The sequence below is a fragment of the Parasteatoda tepidariorum genome, chromosome X2, assembly GCF_043381705.1.
Source record: "Parasteatoda tepidariorum isolate YZ-2023 chromosome X2, CAS_Ptep_4.0, whole genome shotgun sequence".
NCBI lineage: Eukaryota > Metazoa > Arthropoda > Arachnida > Araneae > Theridiidae > Parasteatoda > Parasteatoda tepidariorum.
This window is the reverse complement of record NC_092215.1, coordinates 9,255,629-9,283,286: the sequence shown is the minus strand read 5'-3', so window position 1 is coordinate 9,283,286 and position 27,658 is coordinate 9,255,629. Positions and strand designations below refer to the sequence as shown.

The following is a 27,658-nucleotide window of genomic DNA, read 5'->3' as shown; positions in this document are numbered from 1 at the left end:
CTTATAAGTGATTACCTTTAGTCTGCATAGATAAAGCAGGACAATTTGAAACAATGAACATTTTTCCATAGTAAAAATAAATTAGTTTGCCTTGCTTAAATGACAGAAAGGAATGCCTTAGTAACTTCACTTACCCCTGAATATTGATCCTTTGTTTGGTAAGTAAGGGGAAAAGAATCATTTCCTTTCTTTGAACAAATATTGAAAGGCTCATATCGATGAGGTAAAATCATTTTCAAATATTGTTATATGCTCAATAAAGGTTTTAAAAATTTTAAAAGAAGCAGGAGAAATGTTTACAAATATTTTTTCTTTTAAAAAAATGAGTAGTTAGAGAAATTAATTATAATTAAAAATGGTCATTTACAATAGAAGTGCTTGAAACCTCCTGAACTTCTCTCTTACTTACGCCAATGTATAAGACTACATTTATTTTTCAGATGATGAGGCTGCATTTGGTCCAGATGAAACTGTAATCCAAGTGAGTATTATCTTAATATTAAAAACTTTTTTTAAACTTCTAAAATATAGTAAGTATTTCGTAAAAGCTAAAATTTGAATCGTGAACTGAATTCATAGAAAAATGGTTAATAAAACAGGGATGCCTAGTTTTGAAAATAAGTCGGGAAATCTTGGTTAACCGAGTATAACAATAACAAATTTCCTAAAACCGGAAGAAATCTAGCAAAGCCCGTTTTAATCCATCCACTCATCTTGCGCTCGCTAGGCAAAGTGTGACCAGGCATAATATTTTGGAAAGTTTATAGAGAATAAGTTACATGTCTTTTAATATAACTATTTATATGACTTTTCCAAGTTTTATGTATTTAATCAAGTCATGAGACATAAAATGAAATAAGGATATTAGAAACAATTATTAAATACACTGAATGACGTACCACCTTTTGAATTCACCAAATGTGGCTATTTTATATCGGTTTGAATCTAAAGCCATTGTTTTTGGCAACATTGTTTTTCTCTCTATATCACTCAAAACATAGAAAAATTCAAGAAAACAATAGTCTATAAAAAATAATCCCTCAGAAAAATGTAGACAATTTTTTTGTAAATTACTACGATGGTATCAAATCTATGCTTTGAGCTTAAAAGTAAATCGGAAATATTAACCGAAAAACCTAGCTTATACGTTAAACTACCAAATCTCACCCGCGGCCTTATAGACCCGTATTTTATAATGCTTTCTCTGGGAGAGCCGGTATCCTGGAACTGTTTCCATAAGTTAAACGCGACGCTGATCATTAAATAGAACGCTCCACAAGTCTGGACCTGAGATTGGCTTTCTTCTAGCCTTCTCACAATTCGCCCCCTCATTCCATCATATAAACGTTGGTGGTAACTCATTTTTTTTACTATTTTAATTCGAATTTAACCTATTACTGCAAAATAACACCAAGAAATTCTCCGGGATGTGCTGGAAAGATTTAAAGTTTATTGTGCTACATGATTTAAAGTTTATTGTATTAACAATAATATTTTACATTAATAAATGGGGAAATATAATTCTCCCAATGAGGTGACCCGGGTTCGATCCCAGCGATAGCTGGTCGATTTGAATTCTGCACCTGGCTCGCACCGACCATAGTGCTGACGTAAATACCCTCAGTTGTAGACGGATCATGGGTTTGAGTCCCCTTGCCGTCAGGCTAACAATGGAAGGTGTTCGAGGTTTTCCTCTCCATGTAACGCAAATGCGGGTTAGTTACTTAGAAAAGTCCTCTACAAAGCCAAATTTCTCCCACTACTTTATCCAGGAGTTCCCTTGACTTCTGGATCGGGTTCAAAATCACAAGGCTACGGAGTTGAACATTGGTAATTGTAAACCCTAAAATTGGGTCGGCTGTTCAACGACTGTTATAAAATATTGAAATAAAACTATCTATATGGAGCAATACCTATATGGATTTTACTTCGTGTAATCAGACTTTTAATCCGTATGTATGAAAATTATCCATATGCAAAATTGACTGTGTATAGCTAAGCACAAATGGTGCTAGGGGTTAAAATTTACCGTAAGGGTTCCAGGTTACTACTTTCGATTAATTTTTAAGCCTGAACTTGAAAAAACAAACCAACCATCCAACATTATTATACATTTAAGCGTTCTTTCAATTTAAATTTCAACGAAACAAACAACAAATGGATTTGAAAAACTCCACAAGCATTCTATGATGCTGTCCAAAAAATAACAAACAGTGATAATGTACACTAATATAGCCTATAAGGGATAACACTCAAAACAGGGTAAACCTTACACTTTATTTATGTTCTGATGTTAATTTTCTTAAATTTATTTTAGGTGCACAACCTTTTAGAATTTAAAAATTACTGAAAACTCTTAGGAATGCTAAAATTATTCGTAAATTTAAAGTAAAACACAATAATAAAACTAGAATATTAAGCCTGTTTACACATCGCCTCGTAAACATAACATAAAACGCTGGATACACCGAAAGTTTTCTAAATTACTTTCGCCTTAGGAAGCTTGTTATAATTTACATTTAATCAACCATCCATGATGAATTTTTGGTGCCTACGTTCCGTTCATATATGACTCTTTCGGATTTGAACTAGAATCTAAGGTACACAGCAAGAACTACTTCGATTTTTAGACTTAGAACTCATTATTGACATAAAAAGTAAATCAGGTAACAAATACTATGCATACAAAAAACGCTACTCAAGAAAGTCACAAAGTACAATGAACACGTTGTGAGCCAAATTGCCTCAAAATACGCCGGATACTGTAACCAGGAAGTATAACTGTAAAGAGCCTGCAGCGCCTCCTAGCTACAAAAACATCATCCATATTTTTTGCCTCTAGCGCCATCTTTAGAAGTTCAATATACCATAATTAAGAACTTTTGTTGGCAGCTTTAAAGTATTTTGGTTTCGGTTTGTTTGTTTACATCAGAGTCGTCAAACATACTTGTCGTGACTATTTCAGATAGGTGCGTATTTAAAATTCGTTGAAAGCAACCTTTTCATTTTCATTACTACTGCTCTGATTTAAATTTTTGTTAATGTGTAACCTTATTTTATAAGCATATGTTATTAAAGAATTAAGTACTCATCTTTTTACATATTTTTCCTTATTTTAAATATTTTGACACATATTTATTCCTTTTCAAAGTAATGGGTTGGAAAAAAATAACAATTGTAATAGTTCTCTGGCGTTAGTGATTAATATAGAATCGATTTATATTTCTATAAATTTGTTTTGCGAATTTCTGTTTTACAATCAGAGGCGTAGCTAAGTATCCTATAAGTAACAAGTATCCTATTCAATTTTTAGCTAAATGTAATGAAAATTCAGAGAAGTTGTGGGGCTCATAAATAGTAAATGACACTGGTAATATTTAAAGGAGAAAAATATTTTGTTCAGGAATTTACTTTAAACTATTTTTAATGAATTTAGATTCTCCTTAAAGCTGCAACTGGGGACCTACGGCCCCTCTTCCCCCTCCCCTCCAGCTATGACACTATCTATAATGTGTTGTTGTTGTTGTTCATTTACGTCGCACTAGAGCTGCACAATGGGCTATTGTCGACGGTCTGGGAAACATCACTGAGGATGATCCGAAGACATGCCATCACAATTTTGATCCTGTGCAGAGGGGATGGCACCCCCGTTTCGGTAGCCCGACGACCTGCATACGAAGTCGAACACTTTACGGTAGAACAGTTTAATGAGGACCCATACCGCACACCCTCGGTCCTTACGCAGATTGATCCAAGTGGTCAACCACCCGCACACTGACCATCTATAATGTGAGCATTATTTACCCGAAATTAAGAGCATGGAGTTTTCATGCAAAAATTACTATTTAATTTGTTTTTTAATTATAACCGATAAATTCAATATTTGGATCGCGTTACAAAACTATGCATTTGTCCACGCCCTCATTGGCGAGATTGTAATGCGCCAAGCGTAGCTTTCTAGCGTTCTTTTCTCATTCAATAAAAAATTACCAAACGTTACAGTCCATTTGACTCTATTAGCTCCGACAGCATTGTTTTCACTAGATGTCTCCTCATATTTCTACCCTGACATATTGTATCTCTTATTACTATATTAGAACTCGAGTCATTATAGTAATTGCGTTTGATAAATATTTTTTACACCGTTTGACAATTACAATTATTATGATATAAAAGTAGCTGTGTTACCCATAAAAAACAACTGTGAAATGACACTTAAAATCATTCTTAGTTGATCTCATTATAACTTGTGCAGGGGATTAAAACAATTTCTTCATAAAATAAGAGCTTTTTTAATTGTTACCATTTTTTTTGTTTTGATTTTAAGTTTTAAACTAACCATATAACTGAAACCTAGAATAATGTACAACGATTTTATTTAACTGACTATTTTTACTGTAAACAATAAATACTCTATTATCAATGCAAAATTAACTGTTTTGCATGGTTTTTGAGCAAAACTCACTCTTATTGTTTTTCCCAGATTATTTTATTTGTGCAAGGCTCTGTAAAGCAGTGTTTAGGCATGATATAACATGTTCTTTTGTTTTTCTTTTATTTGTTTAGTTATATATATGCGTTTTTTTATATGTTTTTTTTCCTTGCAATAGCAATTTTTTTTAAATGACTATTACAAAAAAAGTAAATCAAATGTACGAATGAATAATTTATCGTTTGCTCATGAAATTTACTTATTTGTGGTGATATCATGTAACTAAATTTGACAGATGATTTAATGTTTATTGTATTAACAATTATATTTTAAATTTATAAATAGGGAAATATACTTCTATCCTTAAATTTTATTCTTAACTTAAATTTTCTTTGGCTTCAAAAAGCACTAATCATTATAAACTGAGACAAATTGTTCAAGTTTAAGCTATTATTATCAAGATTCATTAAAAAGCTTATAAAACAGCAAACTTTAATTTCTAAAACTTTATACATGAAAACTTTTCACATATTATAAAACTCATTATTCCACAATATGTTGTTTTTTCTTGTAAACTGTTTGTTTTTTCCTTCTAACTATTAAATTTTATTTTGAGCTAAAATTTAGCATTGAAAATTCCTTTTTGTAATTTGTACTGCTGAAAAATATATGAAGTTGAATCAAAAATAAAATTCTATGCTTAAAGAATACAAAGATCTTACTGCCTTGAACTATTTCACCTTCCATTTCACCTTAGCTGCACCAACCTGCACAAAACCTGTTCTAATTCACCTTAGCTGCAATACTCAAAATTCTTTTCTTTTTTTTTCCCTTTTAAAAAAAGAGCAAAAAACATTTTTCAAATTTAGCTAACAGAACTGATGCAAGATAAGCATAAATTTCATGAAATTGCACTGGATTTCCTCAAAACCTAATACATATATATATATAAGTGGAAAATTTGTAATTTTAGTTATTAAGTTTGCATTGTTAATTAATTTATATTGTTTTATTTTTCATAAAATAATGTTCAGGTAAACTAAATTTTCAAATAGAACCAAATTATTAAACTATTGCATTAAACAGTTTTAAAATAGTGAAAATATCTGTTCAACGCTTTTTTCGAAACATACTATAGCAACTTACATCACTTAAAAAAAATTATTCGTACTTAAAATATGAAATGCATATTCAGTGGCCGATTCAGCGGGGGGGGGGGGGTCATAGGGTCATGACCCCCAAAATTGAAAAAAAAGATACAAATAATAATTTTTTAATAGTTTACGAAAGAAATAAAATATTTTAAAAATTACTTAAGGGGGCATATACACTGAGGTAGGTCGGAGAAAGCGATTTTTTTCCATCTAATTATGTTCTTCGCTGTTTTAAGAATCATAATCCAAAAGATTAAAACGAAATTCGTCATAGTTTCATTGCCCCCTTATTNGTGCAGCAACAGCAGAACGTTCCTTTTCAACTCTTCCATGTCTCGAAACTAGGGCTTAGAGCAACTCAAAATCGAGAACGATTAAATGGACTTGCATTATTAGCATTCACTGAGATATTGATTTGGATGTTGAAAAAATCATTGACTGATTTGGCAAAGTTTCTAAAAAATGCATTACATTTATTATTTAATGATGTTGAATACTTGAATTATTTATGTATTGTTCTATTGTTCATTATGAAAAAAATAAATTAGAAGACTAGCATTAAAAACCCCATTTTTTTTTCAAAATAAGTATTTTAAAGGAAATAATTTAAATGAAAAAAAATTTAGGGCAGGGTGGGGGGGATCTGAGTCTACGACCCCCCCCCCTCCAGGAAAAATTTCTGGATCCGCCCCTGTGCATGTTTAAAAGATTAATGCATATGTTCTGCATTTATTGTTTAATTTGTGTTCAAATGATTACAATGATTTACTCCAAAGACTCATTTAAAAAAAAATTTATGAATTTTCTTTTATATTAATAGAGACCTCGACCTAGCTTTCCTGTTGGAGTACCAGCAATCGGATCCCCAGATCATGTAGTTGTTCCAGTTGTTGGACCACCTGTTAGTATAATTTTATTCTTATTTAAATTACTTGAAAATATTATACATAATTTGTTAAATGCAAAGGAATTACAATAAAATTATTTCAGAATAACATTTGTGCAGTTGGAAAATTTTAATTTTGCTCATTGTATCTCCTTATGGCTTATTTTTCTTTCATTTGTTTAAAATATTTTCATTAATTTAAATGTGAATGAAAATTTAGTTATTGATGTAGTTTTTTGCATTGTTTTGTAACTGAATAAAATATTTCAGGGTGAACATGGAGAACCGGGAACCCCTGGATCACCTGGATATAGAGTAAGAATCATTCTTATTTATTTCATCCTTATTCTTTAACCATTTAATCCATTCTCATTACATTATCTTTAAATCATTTTTATTACATACATCAATTTTTTAATATCACTTTGATATGCTATTTGAATTAACAAAAAGTATCAGGAAACATGAAATTATAATTTTACTAACATATACATAGTTCTAAGTAACTGGCAATTCACAATGTCAAAGTATATTTGACTTCCCTATTTTTCTCTGAAACTCTTTGCTTACAGTTCAAATTTGTGTTCAACTTAGCTTTGTTTTTAATTTCATCAAAATTTTTTATCATTTTACTGAGTAAAGGCTGAGAGATTTTCAGTGCTGTCCTTGACTGTTAAAGCATTGCCTTTATTTCATTGCTGAAATTCTTGACCATCTGTAATAAAGTTTTTAGTGCAACTGGATAGCAATAAACTATTCTATAGTGTACAACAGTCCAAACCCCTTGCTTATTGATGAAACGAAAACTCTGTAATTTTACTTCTGCCTACACCTTCCCCACCTGTCTTGCATTCAACCAATTACCCCTTGCCACAACTCAATCATGCAATTCCTGCATGTGCAATAAAAAAAAGGGAAGGATTCTCTTTTTGCTTTTATAGTTTAGAGTTTGTTTGACTAAATGAAAAAAAAATCAAAATTGATACAATGAAATTCCTTATATGCGATAATATATTATCCGTAATCACGTTAAACTTATAGTTGCAGTTGCAAACATTGGTATTAGAGCACTTGGTATCTTTTAAAATTTTTATCACAATACATATTTTATGCTTCATGCTAATATTTCATATTGTACTGTATTGTACGCATCTCTCAGCTTTGATGAGTTAATATTTGATTTCTATTGTTTAAACTTTTGTCATAACTACAGAAACAACTACAGAAACAAAATACTTTTCTAATGGGAAAATAAATTTATATTACATTAAAAAGGAAAGAAAAACAAAGAAAACTCCTCTGTGGAAACAAATAATTAGTAAATAAAAATTTATAGGACAATATTTTTTTTTTTGACATTTAAATTGATCTAAATAAATTTTTATTAAAAATGTATTCAACTCTCCTTATCAAAAAAAAATCATGTTGTTATTCTTTTTAATAATAAAGTGTTTCTTACAATTTAAGTTGAAGAAAAATTCTAGCTAAATAAAAATTCCATTTAATTTTAGTCATAATTTTTCTTATTTAACAAAAACGCTTACTTTACTTTTTTGTTGAATCTATGGTTCAACTAATAAAACAAAATTTAAAATTGTTGATGCTGAAATTTTTTAAGAAGAACATTTTTATTCCATATAAAGAAATCTTAACTAACAAATTGTTAATTAATAATGTATATTATAGTCAATATGTTTTAATGAAAGTATTTAAAAATACATAAATCATACAAGCCTTGGAAAATAATATTATATAGTCATACCATAATATTTAAATATTTAGTATAATTAAACATTCTCCAAGAACCTGTTACCCTCATTTCTTTTTGAAATAAATAAAATGTTTTATGTGTGTATTTCATAGAATTCATCAATATTTCACTAGAATATTTCATAGAAACAATATTTAAAATTACAAAAAATATGAAGTATAAAGACACTAAAATATGAAAGAATATGTTTTTAGTGAATTTAAAAATAAAAAAAAACAATGATGTTTACCTTTTCTACAGGCCCATATTTACAGGCTAAAAATCTCATTTTCTTTGTAAATTTTATTTTGAAATATTAGTCAATATTATATGTTATTAAAAACAAAATAATCTTAATTATCAGCTTCATTTTTTGCTGATTCCTTTTCTTAATATTTTCCTAAAACTTATTACAAAAATACGAAAGGAATACAAAAAGAAGTATTCTTTTTCACTTCTTTTATATTTATGTATTTTTATTTTTGTAAGAAGCAAGAAAAGCTTAGTATAAATGAAAGTAACTGCTTATCTGAAGTCTTTCACGAATTACACATGTATGCAAAAATGAAAATTTTAAAGTCAATGATTGTTATCAGATGCACTTATACAAGTGTATTGACATAAAGAAGGTAAAACATGCATTTATTTGGGTCATAGTGTGGTTTTTACTTCACGTGCATTAAACTTACTAAGGTTAAGAATTTTAAAAATGACAGGCCCCAAAATATATTATCTATACATTATAGCAGATAACACAGCAAAAATCCTGTAGAGGTGACAATACTGGCTGACTGAAATGATTTCGGTATCCTTTCTATTTACTTCTTAGAGTATTTTGTGGAAAGTAAGTTACATTAAGACAAGATGTGAAGGTCTCTATTAAGATTTCATCAGAACTTCAAAGAAATATATATTTCTCAGTGAATTTGGAAACAGGAGTCTGGAAAAATATCGTTCTAAGTTGATTAATAGTTTATCATGTTGAAGGCATATTGAAAAATGGAGATAATTTCATTGAAGCTAAACTTTTTATTTAAAGTCATACATGCAAGACATTCAAAGACTTTTCATAAACATTTAAAAAAATTTTAACACTGACAATATTTTTTTAAAAATCTTTTTGATAGTTTCAAAAGTTCAACGGCTAAAAATTAAGCATTAGCAAATTAAGCATCAACTGCAAAAAGTTATTAGCATTACTAAATAATAAATAATTCTTATTTAGAACAACTGCTTTATTATAAAATATTTTAGTTTTCATTTTTATTTATAGTATAAAATGTATGCTTTATGATTTATAGCATTTTCAATGTTCATTTGTTATTAATTTTATATTTTAAAGAAAATAATATTTGTTTCTGTTGTGTTTATTTGTACATTTTTTCAATTTAAGTTTATCAAAAAGATACTGTTAAATTTTTAGCTTTGAAAAAAACAACTCAATTAACTTGCCTTTTTTATTAACAGGGAACCCCCGGCCAACCTGGTTCACATGGCACCCCTGGTGAACCAGGGCCTCCTGGGCCACCTGGTAATGCTGGAGTAAGTTTTCTTATTTTTACCCTATTAAAATTTTCAATGCTCTTTTTCTTTTTTAAAAAATGAAAATTTTAAAATAATATATGATATTCACTTGTTCTCCATGCAGTGCCTAAAGGTAAGTCACCTGATAAGTAAACTATTTTCCTCTTCAAACTTAGCAAAATTCTCTCATTTTTTCAGAAAAGATGTGATATTAACATTGACTTTTAAAATAAGCCCTAGTAAAGTAAAATTTGGCGCCCGGTGGCTGAGTGGTAGCGCTTCGGGCTCCCATGCCACAGGTCCTGGGTTTGATCCTCGGGCCGGGCAAGGTTGACTCAGCCTTTCATCCCTTTTGTGGATCAATAAATGAGTACCAAGCATGCTTGGGAACTAAACACTGGAGGTTCCGCATTCGGTTGACCTCCTGACCGAAACATCTTCTCCCACACACCAGAGCCTATGGCCGAGAAAACTGAGATGGGCACAGTAGGCCTTGGCCCTCTAGGGGCTGTCGCGTGACTGAGTTTAGTTGAGTAAAATTTAATGTCTAATAACCAAATTGAGTTAGGATATGTTGCTCTTCTCAACTGTCTAAACTAACATGCTAATGCACTAGAGAGCTTAGAGTAGAAGAGAGATACAAAGAGAGGAACTACTTTTGATTGGTCGAAAGGAAAAATTTACAGCTGGTGGCTGCTTTTAAAAATAATCCCCTATTCTAATAACAGGAAGTGGAAATTGTTCACTGTAAGAAATTAATATTGTGAAAAAAACATAGGTACTTACAAACTTAAGTACTTACTTTTTTTTTCAATAAGTAACTTCATAGTTTTTCTAATAAGTAACGTAATAGTAAATAAAAAATTGTTGCAAAAAACAGAACAAAAAATCAATGACTAATTCGTTGTTTGAATTTGTTTTTAATGTTTTATAGTTTCATGCACTTAATATCATATTTAACTTGCTGTAGAATGAACAAACTGATTGAATAATTATTTAATATCTTTAGACTAATGTTTCAATCTACTATAAACAATATATCTATCTGAATTATTAATTAAGATGAAACCTCTTTAATCAAATTACAAGAAGTGGATAGTTTGATGGTATTTTTTTACTTTTTGGTGCCATGTAGTGTTTGCTGTTTAATGTTTGGTTAAAAAAACTTGTAGTGTTATGTTAAGTTCGTTTTTAAGTTTTAGTTGTTGATTATAGTTTTGTGTAATAAGCATGCATTTCAGAGGGAACATAAAAAAATATTTATAAAAAAAAATACGAAAATTTTTTCTTAAATATATTTTTTTAATTTATTTCTTAATAATGTTTTAATAGTTTATATATTACACTTTTTATTACTTTTGATCATTTCTAAAATTAAAATTCTTTCAATGTCCTATTTTTTCTTACAATAACTTTAAGTATGTGTTAAATTCTTTGTTTTACTTAAAGTATCACGCCTACCGGCATAATACTTAAGTAAAAGGGTAGGGGTTAGGGAACTGGCCTTGCATCAGAAAGGTTCTGGGTTCGAATCCCGGGCAAGACATTGATGTTCTTTCCTTCTCTGTACTATCTCTCCTTACTGTGGGAGCAACGTTGATCCACCTAATATGGTGCTCTTGAAAGAGTGGCTAACAAATCTGCCTTTCAAATGCCTGTATGACGAAAGGTCATTCTCCAGGTGGGCATTGGAGAAAAAAGTTAAGTGTCATGAAAATTTTTTGTGATATTACTTGACCCTGATTATATTGATCCTTTTTTTTTATAGTTAATATTACTTAAATATTAAGGCTGTTTTATGAAGCTTCAGTCGTCATATGAAATTATGTTTTTTTTTTTAATAATATGCTATTTTTTTAACTACTGTGAGTTTGCAACAGTTAGTCATTGCTGTTAAAAAAAGTTTAGCCTATCTAAAGCCAATACTGTCTATGTTTATTCTGAAAATGGCACAAAATGTTAACCTGTAGAAAAGTCACAGTTTTGTAAAAATAAAAAGCATTGGTGACCTAATTTTTTGATAATTTTCTTCCAAGTAGGAAAATGTTACAAAATTTGCAATTTTTAAAAATTTAATAACTTTTAAGTACTTTAAATTATTTGTCCATCCTAAAGTCAGAGCAAGAGGTTTTAGAATGGAAAAATATCTTATATAGTTTGAAATTATCTCTTAGCTTTGAGTGTCAAGCACTTAAACTGTGACTTTTTTATTGTCCTTCACAACAGAGCTCCAAAAAAAAAAAATTTTTTTTTACTTCTAAGCATTGTATGTTTTTTCCTTTTGAGGAAGTTTAAAATCAACAATAAAAATTATATAAGAGTTTCCATGCATTTGGGAAGTTTCTCATAGTAAAAAATATAATAATAGTAAAAACATACCTTTGTCTTTTACACCTGGCATTTTTCATCTAATGTTGTTTGAATAAGGTTGATTTCTGAAATAGTTTCTGTCACTAAAGTTTTTGAAAATGTGATACATTGTTCAAATTGGTACAAATGTCATACAATTATAGAATCAATATATACTTTTATGTCCCTCAGTTTTATTTCATTTCATACTCTATTATTAATTAGTGATTTTCCCTTAAACTGTTTTAAAACAGAAAAGTAGTATGAATAATGAGGCATATGGTTTTCACTCTCTCATGTATGTTTTGAATTCACTTTTTTCTGAATAAATAGATCAGAAAGCTCTCTATATATGAAGGTTATATTAATCAGTATTCAATAAAATATGCTCCCCAAATGAAATTTAAGAACAAGTTTTAATGTTTAAGTAATAATTTTAAGTTTTTCATAATTCTATGAGTCACTCATAAAGCAAAATAAATATTAGAAAAAAAGACTTTATAATTTTTTAAAAAAAATAGCAGCATTTTTCAAGCAACTTTTTTTTGTCTTATTTAATTTGAATTTTCTTCTATATTTAGAATAATAAAAGAAAGCTAATCACAGTTGTGCCATGGAAATGAGAATTGCTTATTTTTGGTTTAGTGTGCAGCAATCTTCCTTTAGCAAAATTTAACTGCTGTGCATTCACTCTGACCTATTATCAGCACTCTTATTAAGTCAGACTCTCTACAATGCACAAGATACTTAAAGAAATGCTTCAGTTCTTTAATTCTGTTGAGCCCAAAAAATGCATATTTTCTTATAAGACCATACTTGAATCGAAAGAAAAATAAAACAGATTAGGACTGATTTAATATACCTAGTTTAATTTAAAACTAGATAAAGCAGATTTAAACTCATCAATTTAACCAAACACAAATATAAATTTTTAAAAAAGCACTTTTATTCTATAAATTAACAACTTTAAAACTGTGATTTTTATCTAGAAAATGCAAAAACTTCTAAGTTGTTTGTGAGACAGATCATTATTTGAAAAAAGTAAAGATATTCAAATTATTTAACTGATTCCATTCTAACTTTTATTTAAAGCACTTAAACTGAATAAAAAGTAATTTAAAAACTGAAATGCAATGTATTTTTGCTTCATAATTTATTGTTGCGAAAATCAGAAAGATCTTTTATAATGTTTCCCTATTAAAAGAATTTCTACAGCATTCTTTTTAGTTTTTCTTTTTTTAAAAGAAATAAAGATCTTTAAATGTTTAATACTATCATATTTTATACAAAATATGAAGTTTATTTTTTCTTGCTGAATCAATGAATTGTTATTGAAAAAATTAAATAAATTAAAAACACCTTACTCTCAATACAGTGATTTTTAAGGGGTGACAGTTGATTTTTAAGGTGGAAAAATCTTTATTTTTCATTAGTATTTTTCTTTAACTCATACACAATTTAGATTACAAAGTTGTCAGTGCATTAACTCCTCGAGCATTAGTTTTTTTTTTAACTTTACAAGAGTAGCTCTCCTACTTCAAAAAACTAGATTTTTTTTATGTTTTTCAATGGGAAAATGTAGTGTGTTGCAGTAAAACTTCAGTATAGTTTTTCCAGCTCAATATAGAAGACATTTTCCCTAAGAATCTGTAATGTGTCCTTTATTCTTCTATTGACATCTTTTTAAACACTTTGTTACATACAAGCTATTTTAAAACATAATTTTGTTAGATTTGTAGTATTAAAAACCCACTTGAATATTAGCATAGGTATTTATTTAGTTTTTATTACTAATTTAAATTGAAATGGTGTTTATCATGGAGACACTGAATGCTGAGTAGATTTTTTATCTACTGTAGTTTTTTATCTAGATAGTAGATTTTTTTATCCACTGTTTCGTATTTTTCAAATGTTCTCTACATTTAAGGTGCTAAGTGCTCTCTTTGGATGTAACTAATTAATATAGTGTTACTAATTAATATAGTGTTTACTAATTAATATAGTGTTACTAATAATATTTGTGTTAAATAATTAAATTATAAGAAAATGTTAACAATAATGTTATAAAAGTTTTTATATCGCTTTTGTCATAACCCACCCTAAATCTGCTTTAAAAAATAACTTAAATTTATATTTTTCAGTGGAATAATTGGTTTAATCATTTGTCTGCTCAAAGTGGTGATAAAGGGCCTGCTCCAGATGCTTTTCATTTCATGCAAGCTCAAGTTGTAAGTATTTTATTTCTTTTATAAAGTTGAACATCAAAAAAAAAAATTATCAATCAATTGTATTTATTATTTTTTTAATTATTATCATATTTCAAATGTAATTTATTTTATATTTTAACCAAATATCTGAAAAGTAAATATAATTACCTCAGTTTTTCCAGTTTATAATTATTAGTTAGCATTTTTAATTAGGTAATGAGTAAATAATAATTGTTATAAATTGGCATGCTTACATTTTAGCATCCATTCTTGCTTTAGTTTTGCAACATTTTTGTGAAAAGCCTTGTTTTGATATTATGTCTGAAAGATTTATTATAAAAGAGCAAATGAGTTCTCTATTTAGAAGAAAATATTTCTGTATTTCTTTTTGTTAGTTTATAATGTCAGTGTAAAATAACATCTCTCTTTATAGTGTAAAGTAATATCTCTCTTTATAGAATTCACTTATTTTATTATTAATATTGATTTAAGTTTCTGTTCTTATTCTACTGCATCTTATTTATAAAACAGAGCTTCTGGAATCAATGAATGATGTTTTGATGCATGTATAATGTTTTTATTATTATTATTTTTATTATTATTATTACTGTAAAAATCTGACTATTTAAAATTCAACTAATCAAAAGAACTTCAAGTAATGGAAAGTTTTCAAAAATGTGTTAAAAAATATTTGCAAAACTTTCAACATTTGCTTCAAAATGCATAATTTTTTTCCCATTTATTGTGCTCTACAAAATTTGATTAATTAAGATTTTTCGTAAATGTCATTATTTTTTGTTCTTAAAATTTTTTTGTTGCAAAAAATTTAAATAAAAACTTTGAAAAGCTCTCTCTCTATATTTTCTCTTATAGCTGCAGCTTTTTTTACTGCAAACTGTATTGCCCTCTAAAAAATTACAAAAGACATAAAATAATTTTATAATTTTGTATTATGCTTTCACCAAACCTACAAATGTTTACAGAAAGTGGAAAAGAAAAACAATTTTTATAATACCAGAAGTTACAGAGGATAGTATTGAAATTAAATTCTTTCTTTTCAATAGAATGTTTCAATAGAGTGTTCAATAGGAAAAAAGTTATTAAAATTGTAGTTTATAGTGTTTTGATTTTGCCAGTTCAAAATTACTTAGAAAGAAATTCATTACTGTATAATCATTGTAACTTTGCTGTAAAATAAATCAATAACCAAAATAATGACTATTTATTGGATTCATTTAAATGTAGTGTTTAATAATTTTCTTTAATATCTTTGTCTGATATTTTGAAATATTTTTCTTGATTTTTTAATTCATGAATATTTTTAAAATGTATCTCTTACATGTTTTAATTACCTGAAATATACTATTTAACTACTTTTCTTTTCCCAGGGACCTGTTGGACCCCGAGGTACTCCTGGGCCACCTGGACAGCCAGTAAGTATTTGCTAGGCGTGCATTTTATGTATATTTTTATTAAACATGCATATTTGTTTAGCATACACTTTTATTGATCAAGTTTAAAGTTCTTATAAATACTTACTACTTCATATTTTTTTTTAAAATTCATCTTTTTTTGCGACTAATAACTTTCACTCACTTTTGAATTAAATTTGTCAGAAAATTTTTGAATTAAATTTGTCAATTCAAAAAAATGTATGTTATAATTATATAAGAAAGCACTGTCAAGATGTTTAAAAATCAGTTTATAAGTACAAAAATACCCAGATCTCCTGTCTCCCTCTTTCACATTTTACCATAAGTTCTGTGTAAATCCTTATAACATATTATTTTAGCAGTGTTAAAATAAATTTCTTTCAGGGTCCTCAAGGCTTTCAAGGAATTCGTGGGGAATCAGGTGACTCTGGACAAGCTGTAAGTAACTAGATCACATCACTTTATTCTTATATTATTTTGGTTATTATCAAATATTTAATTGACTGATAATTTATCTCTTTATTTTAAATTTTTAAAAAAAAATATGTAAAAGTTAAGCAAGACAATTAATATTCGTCTTTTATATTAATCTATTAGAGTGAAATACTATTATATTAAAATACTGTTAATTTATGTTATAATATAAATTTTGTTAAATCATTACAAGTTTTGAATTTAAAATCTATTTTTTGAATTAAATTTACTTTCAATTTCCTTATTGTTTCAATTTTAATTCATGACAATTGATTGAACATTTACTACTTGGGATAAATGTTTGAAAGAATTTTAAATGTAAGTGCTATGCTTATTCTTAGAATTTAATCCGCTAAATTTGTTTACTAGAGATATGAAATATATATGTGTCATAGTCTATACTTTCTGGTTATCTTAAGAGTGCCAAAATTTGAAATAATTTTGTGAACTTCCAGTCTACTTAGTTTATGGATTTTGATTCAAAAGTCACAACTGGCAATACTACCTTATGACTTTTGCACCAAATATAGTACTACTGCATGATCTACTTAGAAGCAAGTTAAATTTATAACATGCTGATTAAATTATTATTACATATGGGTACTTAATATAGCAATCAACTTGGAAAGGGCCAACTTAACAGATTTTGATATATCTTTTCTATATCCGTTTTTACCCTTTGTGGTCCACTGATTAATAGTACTGAACATCTCATTAAGGTTGAATAGATTTGGTTAAAATCTGTCCTGTTCAACTGGACAATTTGTTGTCATATTTATGTGAATTTATTTTCATTTTTAAGGGATTTATTTGGTTTTTAAATTAAAATATAAATTTACTATTTTGTCAATGTGTTTGTTATTTACACTTTGATCAAAGCAGTGTACTAGAAGGAGTAAAACTCTGGAAAAAAATTGCCTTGATACTAGTACTATTTATACTTTTCATTGTATATTCTTCTATTAATCCATATAAAAATTACAACTAGCCCTAATTATATATTTATGTATAACTCTTTTTAACTTTATTTTCAATTTATTTACACATTAATGTAATTTTTAATTAAATATTATTAGGGCTCACCTGGCACACCTGGACCAAGAGGACTACCAGGATTGCCTGGAAAAGACGTAAATATTTTTCTTTTCATTGATTAATTTTTGCCATTATGTAATACTCAATGTAATGACATCTGAAGATCAAAAGGAATAACAGTTTATGTCCCTTTCTCACAAAAATGACAATTGGATTGCAATCTGCTTCTTGAAGATTATTGAGTTTTAATTGGGATTGATTGGGGAGAATTTTTGAGGAAAACATCAACATCAAAATTTGTAAATTTTGTTTTCCAATTTCTAGGAGATGTAAATAATTACTTGTGACATTCGTATATATTTTTATTTTTATGATGTCAATCGTAATCAAATTTGTCTTTACTTTTGAAGATTTCAAATCTATGCTTATAATAATTTACAAAAGTTTCTTATGTTAATAAACTTTTTTAATTGATTGTTTTGGACTAAAACAGTTTAAGATTGTTTGCAAACAATTTAGTATTTGACTGAAAATGAAATCTAATCATAGCAACAACAAATTACTTTATATTGGTAATTTGTTCTCATTTTATATAATTACGCATTATTTTATGTTACAATTATTTTTTTATACTTAATAGGATTTCAACACACTAAACAACTGATACACAATTTTTATGTTTATTGTATTCATGTTGCTGGATTTTAATACATATTTAATAAAAAGTAATATATTTTCCTTTGTCTTGTTTATTCATGAATATAATAAACTATCCAAGATTCAGACTATTTTTCTATTATAAAGTGAATAGCTTAGATTATGACTTTTAACAATTAATTTTGATCTTTGGTGCAAATAATAGAGCATAATAGATGTCCTAATTACCAAACTTTATTTTTGTATAGTTATTTAATGATCAATTTTGCTAATGTTTGAAAATGATCTGATTATATTTTTTTCAAATAGGGAGAATCAGGAGAAGATGGACGTCCTGGACCACCAGGCCCTCCTGGACCTGCAGTAAGACCAATTTATTTTCTTTCCATGATATTTTGCTTTTAAAACACGTCAACAATATTGATAAATTTGTTTGCGTGTCTACATTATTATGAAAAAGTTTTAGTTAAAAATTTAATTTAATTTTTTTTGTTAATTTCTAATCTATATTTTTTCTTAAACTTATTTTTTTAATAGTAGGGAACCGATTATCCGGAACGATCGGGACCATCGCTATTCCGGATAACTGATTTTTCCGGTTTTCTGAATCACTACAAAAAGCCATTTTTTTTTATTGTTAAACCCAACTAAAAAAAAAATTATGGAAATAATCTTAAAAAGAAGAAAAAACGATGAAGTAATACACTAATGATTATTTCCAAAGTGATGGTAAGGTAAACATCTTTCAAAAAAGAAAGAAAAATCCTAAAATCTTATGAGGAAAAAAAATATTTTTTAAAAAACTGGCGGGAAAATTTCTCGAATTTCGTTCCGGTTTTTTGGTTTTCCGGTTTTCTGATTTCCGGATAACAGGTTCTGTACTGTAATCACTTCTAAAAACAGAAATAAATTTAATTCTGCAAATTTATTTGCATGGTTTTTATTTTTTTATTATTCATGTAGAAAAGGTGTTTCTGATATCAAGCAATTTGAAATTCCATTTAATTTTTTTATATTTATTTAAAAAAAAAAAGCTTTTCTCTTAGGTTGACAAATGCTGTTAGTACATTTTTTTTACAATTTAAAAAAACAAAAACCCAAAACTCTTTCTGCTTGCTACAGCGTGTCTGTTTTAGAACTTTTCGCATTTGTAATCCCTTGAAGAAAAAGAAACAAATGTTTAATATAATTCTACCCTTCTTCAAATCAAGTTCATGACCACAAAATTTTCATGTATAGATTATGAGGGTGAGGTATGTTATTATACTGTCTTGAGTACAGGAAAATAATTATTACGCAAAATAAAAAATAACTGCTAACTTTAATATCACTTGCACGATTCAGTTTAAATTTGACAGTTGAATGCTGGGATTTTTTCTGAGCAGACACGTTCTCACTACTAATAATTTTTTTATGGAAAAGTTAAAATGCAGTGTTTTTGAGTGTATCCCAAACCATTGATGTCTCAATAGCAAGTATTGCAGTGATTTGCTCTTTGCCTGTGCTACATCATAGTCATTTATGGCAAGCATATAGAATGTGTCATTAACTGTTTATGTGTAGTTACTTATAAAATTTTCAGAAACTTTTTAAATTCTGTAGTTTTAAAAAATCTAACTTTATATCATATAACTCAGTAATTATCACCCTGTATTGTGACCCAAACACCTTATCACACTTTTTCCCAATTTCAAATTTTAATTATCTTTATTTTATATGCTTAATTAGAACAAAGAGATATTAACTTTTTGCTTATGAATTACTAATAATATAATTACTAATAATATGAATAACTTTTTATAATGATATTTGAATAAAAATCAAATATTTATTCTCATTTTCCTATTGCGGTCGCAAAACTGCATCTAGGTAAGTAATAATGTTGGTCGTTCTAGTATCAATATACAACAGATTTAGTACAACTTGTCTCTTAGCATTAAAATAGCTAGAGATTAGTACAATATACTCAAACAAAACCATAATTAGTCTAATATTCTCTCTAAATTCATTTTTTGAAATAAATTTTAAATATGTTACTATGTCTAAATTGATAAAAAGAAGTATAGGATTTTTTTTCTTTAAATAAAACTATCACTTGTCTTTTTAAATGTAATACGATCTTGAGAAATATAAATGAACCCAAACTAATTATTTATCCAAGTGTATAGTTCTCTTTTTTAATGAGTTTCTTTTATATTTAGGGTTCTAGAGGTACACCTGGACTTCCAGGACTACCAGGAGCCAAAGGACATAGAGTAAGAAATTGTCTCTAGTATTTGTTTTAAAAAGGTTTTTAGACAATTGTTTTTTATTTCAGCAATTTTCAGTGAATGTAATATTTACCATAGATAAATATCATCTATTTTTAAAACTCAATTTTTTATTCTACTGAAGATATTTCTTCATTAAAACTATTTCAAGTTTGATTTATCCAAATAAAAATTTTATGATGAAGAATTCTCTACATTGTGATTCATTAGTTGGTAGTCATGTTAGTATCTAATTAATAAATAATCAAAATTTGTTAAATTTATCAAAGTTTCAAAAAAGGGTAAAAAAAAAGACAATTTTGTCTTTCTTACTTTTTTTCTAACTTTTGCAATTTTACATTTTTTTTTTTAATCCTGTGCTTTGCAAGGAATTTTTCATGTATACACAGTGACTAAATAAATATATCACACTACTTAAATTTTCCATGAGGCACATTTTAAAATACATAAAAACCTTTTAAATAAAATTTTAAACAATTAATTATTGATGATTAAGATCAGGTGGTAGTTTAAATTTTTCCAAATAGTTTATTGATTATTCACTAATTTATTTATGTACAGTTATAAAGTTTGTCACTTTAATTGAAGTTTTTATGTTCAATTGGCTATGATTCTAAAATTATTAAATTGATTTAAATTTGTAAAAGAAATTGTGAGTACTGTTATTTCTAATTTTATAATAATTCAGTAATTTATCTTAATAAAATAATAAACTTATTTTTTTTTCAATTTCACTCTGGTTCTTGTTTTCAGCTTTGCTACTTAAGGTTTTCTTATTTAGAGTACTAACTGTTATGCAATATAATTAATTATTAGTTTTATTTATCCGAACCTTTATGGTGCTAAGATATTTAAAAAAAATTTCAGAAGTTAAATTTAGTGATTAATATTATATGGTGCTACATTTCATTATTATGTTTCTAAAATTATTAAACAAGCAATATCAGTACATATTTTGAAACTGTAATTTCTTCAAATTTTAAATATTTATAATAAAAGGTTTTAGCATAGTAAAAACACACTAAGTAAATATATAATATTACTTGGTATACTACACCAAATTTTGAAACTGAAAAACTTCCTTCTCAGAATAAGTTATAATTGAGTAAACTACTCAAAAGTTATATTTTTTATAAAGCAACTTTTAAGGCCTGTTTAGATGATCCAATTTCTTGAAAAGAGATTGATTGATATTGATGGAAACTTGTTTTTCTTTGAGCTTGGATCGTGTAAACAAACATCCAACTACTTGGTCCAACTTCTTGGACGATAGTAGATCACATTCTACTTTCCATCCAAGTTTTTCCTCCTTTATCCAATCAGCGTTTTAGGTTTTGTGACGTCAACATGCAAGCAGCAAATTATGTCATTTTGGTGTCAGTTTTCATATATTTTAGTCTAAGTAAATTGATCTGTTGCGGTTTATTTGTATTATTATAATTTTATTTGAATATATTTAGTAATTTTAAACTTGTGTAAGCATTATTTTATAATGTTGAATATGAACAATGCGCATGCGCAAGTTTTTCTTTCAATGAATCAGTGACATTCAAGAACTTGGATAGTGTCGATGAATCAGCCAATTTCTTGGACAGAGAAATCCTTCCAATTTCTCGGATTTGAAAACTTGGTTAAACAAAAATATTGTCAATTGATGAATTTGCCTGCACTCTAATTAGTCTTTTTTTCATTCCTCTTCCTTAACATTTTCTTTTTATTGCTCTTTTTACAATTTTATACCTTATCTTTCTTATGTTAATTCTCAGTAGTCTATCTGCTCACTAAGCATTAAAAAATTTTAAATTTAGAATTGTTCTGTTGTAAAATTTTTGCCGTTAACTATATTAATATTACTTCTGTTTGTATAGGGATTCCCAGGATTAGATGGTTCTAAAGGAGAACAGGGAACTGCGGGTGAAAAAGTAATTATTTGTGATTATGTTTTTTGAAATTATACTTCATAAGTCTGATTTTTTTCTATTTAAAGTACATATTATTTGTTTACTCTTGTCAAGTGCTTGATAATTATTTTCATTTTAGGGAGTTGTTGGGGTTCCTGGAAAGATGGGTGTTGTAGGACCAATGGTATGTTTTAAGTTTTGTTATTTCACGTTTTGATTATATTAGTAGAGTTGATATAGTCATGCTCCCTTAAATGTATTCCAGATAATCAAATTACCTGCTTGTACAAATATAATATTGGATATGAAACCAATGTTAAATGTCCTCATTTAAACCATTATTTAGGGTGTCAATCCTCTATTAAATGCATAACAAAGAGAAGAAATGACGAATTTTTTTAATAAATGTTTTACAAACTAGAATAGAATTTCCATTTTAAAGCTAAGAAGAGAATAAAATACATGGTCACTTCAACAGGGACTTCCTGTTCATTTCTCAATCCAAACAGATTAAGGAGTAGGGTAACAATCAGACAAATCTTGTTAGTAGTTATATAGCAATGAGGTGATTTTTAGCCCTGTTTGACGTACTTCATTTCGTAAAAAGATAAAACAATCTCCTATTGTAGATTTCTTCGGAAGGAAATGGATAGTATTATAATATGTATGTGTAAAATATTTAATAAGATGCGATTGTTTACATGTGTGTAGTAAATAGACATCTTTCAACATTTAAGCATAACTGGACTCTGTTCTAGAGTTTACTGCTTATAGATTATAAGTTTGCTTTAATTTTTTTAAAATAAGAATTTTTGTTTCAGGGACCTCCTGGTCCAAGGGGAGAACGAGGACGAGAAGGCACACCAGGACCACCTGTATGTATTAAATTTGTACAATCTTTATCACTTATGTAGTTACAATTTTATAAAATTTTATGGGATATACTTAAACTTTTCAAATATTCATATTTTATTTATTTTTTGAAACATTTTTTCCCTCAGACATTAAATTATCAAGCAATTTAAATAAAGATACATGAATAATTTTTGTTTTGTTGACAGACGATTTAAATCCTATTTATATTTTATGTTTCAAAATCTGTTTTTATAAACTGAAATATGCATTTTTTTTTTTTTTTCATTTTTTTTAGAATTTCAAACTTTTATTGTTAAAAACAATATATTGAGGAACGTTTCTGCTTGGAAATAATTTCATTGTAATAGTTTGTTAATTTGACATAATTTACACTAATAGTTGTACATAATTGGAATTTAAAACATCTCAGTCATTTTTCCAAATCATTCACAAATAAGTTTCTATATATACATTTTTCTAGGGCTTAAGAGGAGTTGATGGGTTACCCGGTCAAACAGGACCAACTGTAAGTAATATTTTGTGTTAATTTTAGAATTTATTTTTTCAAATTAATTTTTATATTTATTGTTCACTTAAAATGTTTAAACACTATTTGTTCATAAAATAATTTAAAATTGTGATGAAATATTCTTTTGTGAAAAAATAATCTGTGAATATTTTTCTTTAAATTTAACTTAATTTTAAATGAGTATGTTATAATTTTAACTAATAAATGTCAAGTTTTTATAAAATCAACTCAATATTATATTTGCATTTTATTTGCAACTCATATTTTCATTCTCCTTCCATTTTTTTTATCTTTAGAAATCAGATAAGAATTGTTTAGGAACTTCATAATATTCTTTAAGTTTTATTATTTAAATTCTTATTTGCTTTAAATGGACTGAATGTAATATTTTTTTCTATACTTTTATTTCAAACACTTCACTAAATAGATTAAATCAGATATATTCTGCCGTGTGTGCATTTTTTTTATATCAAAAATAAATCTAAATATATACAAAATTAGCAGAGTTAATTCTTTTCAGACACACATAAGGTGCATGGCAACAAAATAATCATAATGCACCTGCTAAGGTTTTTCTTTAAACTGAATTGCTTAGTGCTGAATTGCTTACTGCATCAATGGCGTTTTGATATCAGAATGTTCTTTAAATATATTTCTGGATCTGTGAAAAATTTCCTATTGTTTTATCTAATAGTTTTTGAGTTATGACAATGAGAACTCCATTCAGCAAAAATATCAAATGAGATGCTGATGAGGGCAGTAACATTCTTTTAATGTAAAGAGAGAAATTATAAAAATAAATACATTGATTTATAATACTTGAAATACATTTTTAATATAAAGAGAGAAATTATAAAAATAAATATATTGATTTACAATACTTCCTTNTTTGAGTTATGACAATGAGAACTCCATTCAGCAAAAATATCAAATAAGATGCTGATGAGGGCAGTAACATTCTTTTAATGTAAAGAGAGAAATTATAAAAATAAATACATTGATTTATAATACTTGAAATACATTTTTTAATATAAAGAGAGAAATTATAAAAATAAATATATTGATTTACAATATTTGAAATACATATTTTAATATAAAGAGAGAAATTATAAAATAAATATATTGATTTATAATACTTGAAATACATTTTTTAACATAAAGAGAGAAATTATAAAAATAAATATATTGATTTATAATACTTGAAATACATTTTTATAAGCTGTTTTCCAAACAATTAAATATAAATTTCTTTCCTGTAATTATAATCAAAAATTTTTACTTATGTTATGTAAAATAATAGTTTCTATAAAAATAATAAAATATATGATTATAAAACAAATCTAAAACACATATTTCAGGGACCAATTGGAAGATCTGGACCACCAGGGTTCCCTGGATCTCCTGGATTAAAAGTATGTATTTTTGCTTTTACCTTAATTTGTATTTTAAAATTAAATAAATATTCGGATTGGATGTGTAAATAAGAAATAATATTAACTGTTTATTGATTATAAAAGTTTCTATAGATTCAGGACCGCAGCAAGCTTTTAGATAAAAATCCTAATTTATAGTAAGAAGAATAAATTATAAAAGTAAGTTTAAAAGAGTAAGAATATGAAATACAACCCTTTTTATTGTTTTTCCTTACCCTTTTTCTATTTAACCAAGAAACAACAGTGTTTACTTTTGTCTTTTTTTTAGAGGGTGATAATTACAGGCTTCTCAATATCATATTAAAATTATTATCTTTTGATGGATAACTGTAAAAAATCATTCCATTATCCAATAAATTTTAACTTTCTCTTACAAGTGCCTGATCTCTTAAGTATTGTCATTAGTAAAAAAATATTATTGGTTAATTTATTTAATTGGTTAATTTATTTATTTTTCTGGGAAGAGCTTGTAGAAATAATGCTTTGGATCAAAGTTTGTAATTCACGATTGCAATGCTCGAATACGCTATCTAGGGAGATGACCAGTTCCTTGTCTTGACCCTTTCTCTTACCCTCTGCAAATATATTATGATATTTTCCCCTTCCATAATATTTTTCTTATTTAACTGTCAAAAGTATCAGAACTATATTTAATGCACTTTTGAGTTTCATACTGTCTCCTCACTTAAATTTTAATCTGTTTAAAAATCAAGACAGAAACTAATGTACTTCCTTCCCTATGACTATCCATATACTAATGGTGAAAGAATGAGGAGTATTGCCATAGGTAGGCCTGTAGCCTAATATGATTGCAAATTCTCACCTAACAAATATAATGTTTTTTTTTATTATTTGAATTAGTTATTCTGAAATAAAATAAAAATCATTTATTTTTAATTTTTAATTCTAAATTTTGACTAATGATTTTCATTATCCAACGCATATTTTCAGCTGAAATTTATGTGATTATAGATTTGATTGTGTGATAACGTGAAATTGTGTCTGCTGGCATAAATTATTTTAATTATATCAAATGCTTATTGAAAAATCACTTACTGCTAAAAAATAACATGTTTCTGTCTGACACAAAAATGGAGTTATTTCACAGGAAATGAATTTAAGTCAAAGCTTTGTAAGCTACAAGTTATTTTTAAAGAATGCAAAAAACTTACATTGTAACAAATGTAGAGATTTCTTTTGCGTAAATTAAAAAATGAATCTTTAGGAAAATTCTTAGTTTTAGTATCTTCATTGCTGGATTTTTTCCCACCAAAATTATCTTCTGTTATTTTGTTTTCAACAAAGATTTTCTGTCCATTTACATACTTTCGTCCTTGAAAAATAAAATAGTCCCAGCTGCTCAGTTGCTAAATTTTCTTCATCTCTTCACAAAGTTTAGCTTAAAAATATCCTTTTTCTCAACAAAAAGTTTTCCCTTTTTACAATTTTATGATTTTTTTAAGGAAAGAATTCTTTTTTTAGTTCAAGCATTTCATTTCAAAATTTATTCAATTTTGTATAATTGATTTGAGAAAATTTTAATAAAAATGTAAACATTTGATTAAAAAAAATCATGCAAAGAGTAATCCAATTTTTTTATTGAATAAAATATCAATTTTTAAAAGTAAGTTTTATACTTATAATATATTACGAAATATATATTTCTGATGCTGCATGGAAATAATTTTATCAAAATCTTGTTATCAAAATCAATTTTTTTTAAATAGTTTGAAAAGTAAGATGAATGAATCTAGACCAATTAATTACTTTCGACCATTTTTGCATACATAATTAATTGCATACTTTTTACTTACTTTAAATTGTTTATAAAGAAAGGCATAAACTGTAATTTATCTAACCTTACCCATATTAGCATGTCAAATGATATCTCTATCCTTTTTATTTGAGATATGTCAACCTTAATTCAAATTTTTATGTTTATTTTAGACTAACTTTGAATGATAATTTATTTTTATCTATCTGATATGTAAAATTCGTCCTAATATACTAAATGCTTTATAAACTCATACTAGTGAAACTTTCAAAAATTTATTTGCTATATTGGCAGTAATTCACAAGAGACAATAGATTTTAAAAACTTTTACATTCTACTTTTATTCTTTATTTATTTTTTAGGGTGAAGCAGGAGCTTTAGGTGCTAAGGGAAATCAAGGTAGCCAAGGTGTTAGAGGAGAAGCTGGTACTCCAGGACTAAATGGTGAAAGAGGACCTCAAGTATGTATTTTTTTATAAGTATTCTATCATATGCATGAAGACCAACTGCTTGCCTTTTACTTGAATATTTCATTTAAATATGTTTTGAAGGAAAATGTGCATAAGTTTTATTTTCTCTTTTTTGCTTTTCTTTAAATTAAGTTATTTACCTGAATTAAGTAAAAATTAATAATTTTTTGCTGGAATAAATACAAAAACTAAAGAACTCTCCACCATCATGTGATGAGGCATTTAAATTATTCTTTTGAGTTCATTTGTAACAAGTGTGTTAAATATGTTCTAAAACAATTAAGGTCTATTATCATTTTTGATGCTTATATTAATGCTCAAAAGATAAAAACATTTTAAAATCATGAAGCAACTTCAAAAAGCAGTTTTGACAAATCTTATCTTTGAAGAACTTTAAATCAACTTTAATTCAACTTTAAACCAAAACAAATTCTTCGGTAACAGAAACAACAAAAGAAGATTAATTTTTAATCATTGAAAAATTTAGAACCATTTATATACCTATAAAGCAAACAAAGGGTAATG

At 27.1% G+C, this 27,658-nt stretch overlaps 1 protein-coding gene across 2 annotated transcripts in view; it reads left to right on the top strand.

The window, feature by feature from the left end:
* The window catches only part of LOC107455416 (collagen alpha-1(II) chain), a 68,959-nt gene that overhangs the window by 11,569 nt on the left and 29,732 nt on the right, over positions 1-27,658 (top strand). The window contains exons 3-18 of one of the 2 annotated variants that reach the window (XM_043042178.2): positions 441-481; positions 6,407-6,487; positions 6,743-6,787; positions 9,690-9,764; positions 14,237-14,323; positions 15,691-15,735; positions 16,120-16,173; positions 17,286-17,339; positions 18,211-18,264; positions 20,103-20,156; positions 22,040-22,093; positions 22,212-22,256; positions 22,894-22,947; positions 23,409-23,453; positions 24,815-24,868; positions 27,026-27,124. In XM_043042178.2, coding sequence (XP_042898112.1) covers positions 441-481; positions 6,407-6,487; positions 6,743-6,787; positions 9,690-9,764; positions 14,237-14,323; positions 15,691-15,735; positions 16,120-16,173; positions 17,286-17,339; positions 18,211-18,264; positions 20,103-20,156; positions 22,040-22,093; positions 22,212-22,256; positions 22,894-22,947; positions 23,409-23,453; positions 24,815-24,868; positions 27,026-27,124 — 941 coding nt within the window. Of the gene's footprint in view, positions 1-440; positions 482-2,889; positions 2,970-6,406; positions 6,488-6,742; positions 6,788-9,689; positions 9,765-14,236; positions 14,324-15,690; positions 15,736-16,119; positions 16,174-17,285; positions 17,340-18,210; positions 18,265-20,102; positions 20,157-22,039; positions 22,094-22,211; positions 22,257-22,893; positions 22,948-23,408; positions 23,454-24,814; positions 24,869-27,025; positions 27,125-27,658 lie in introns of those variants that run through there. The other variant, XM_071187992.1, reaches the window with a different exon arrangement.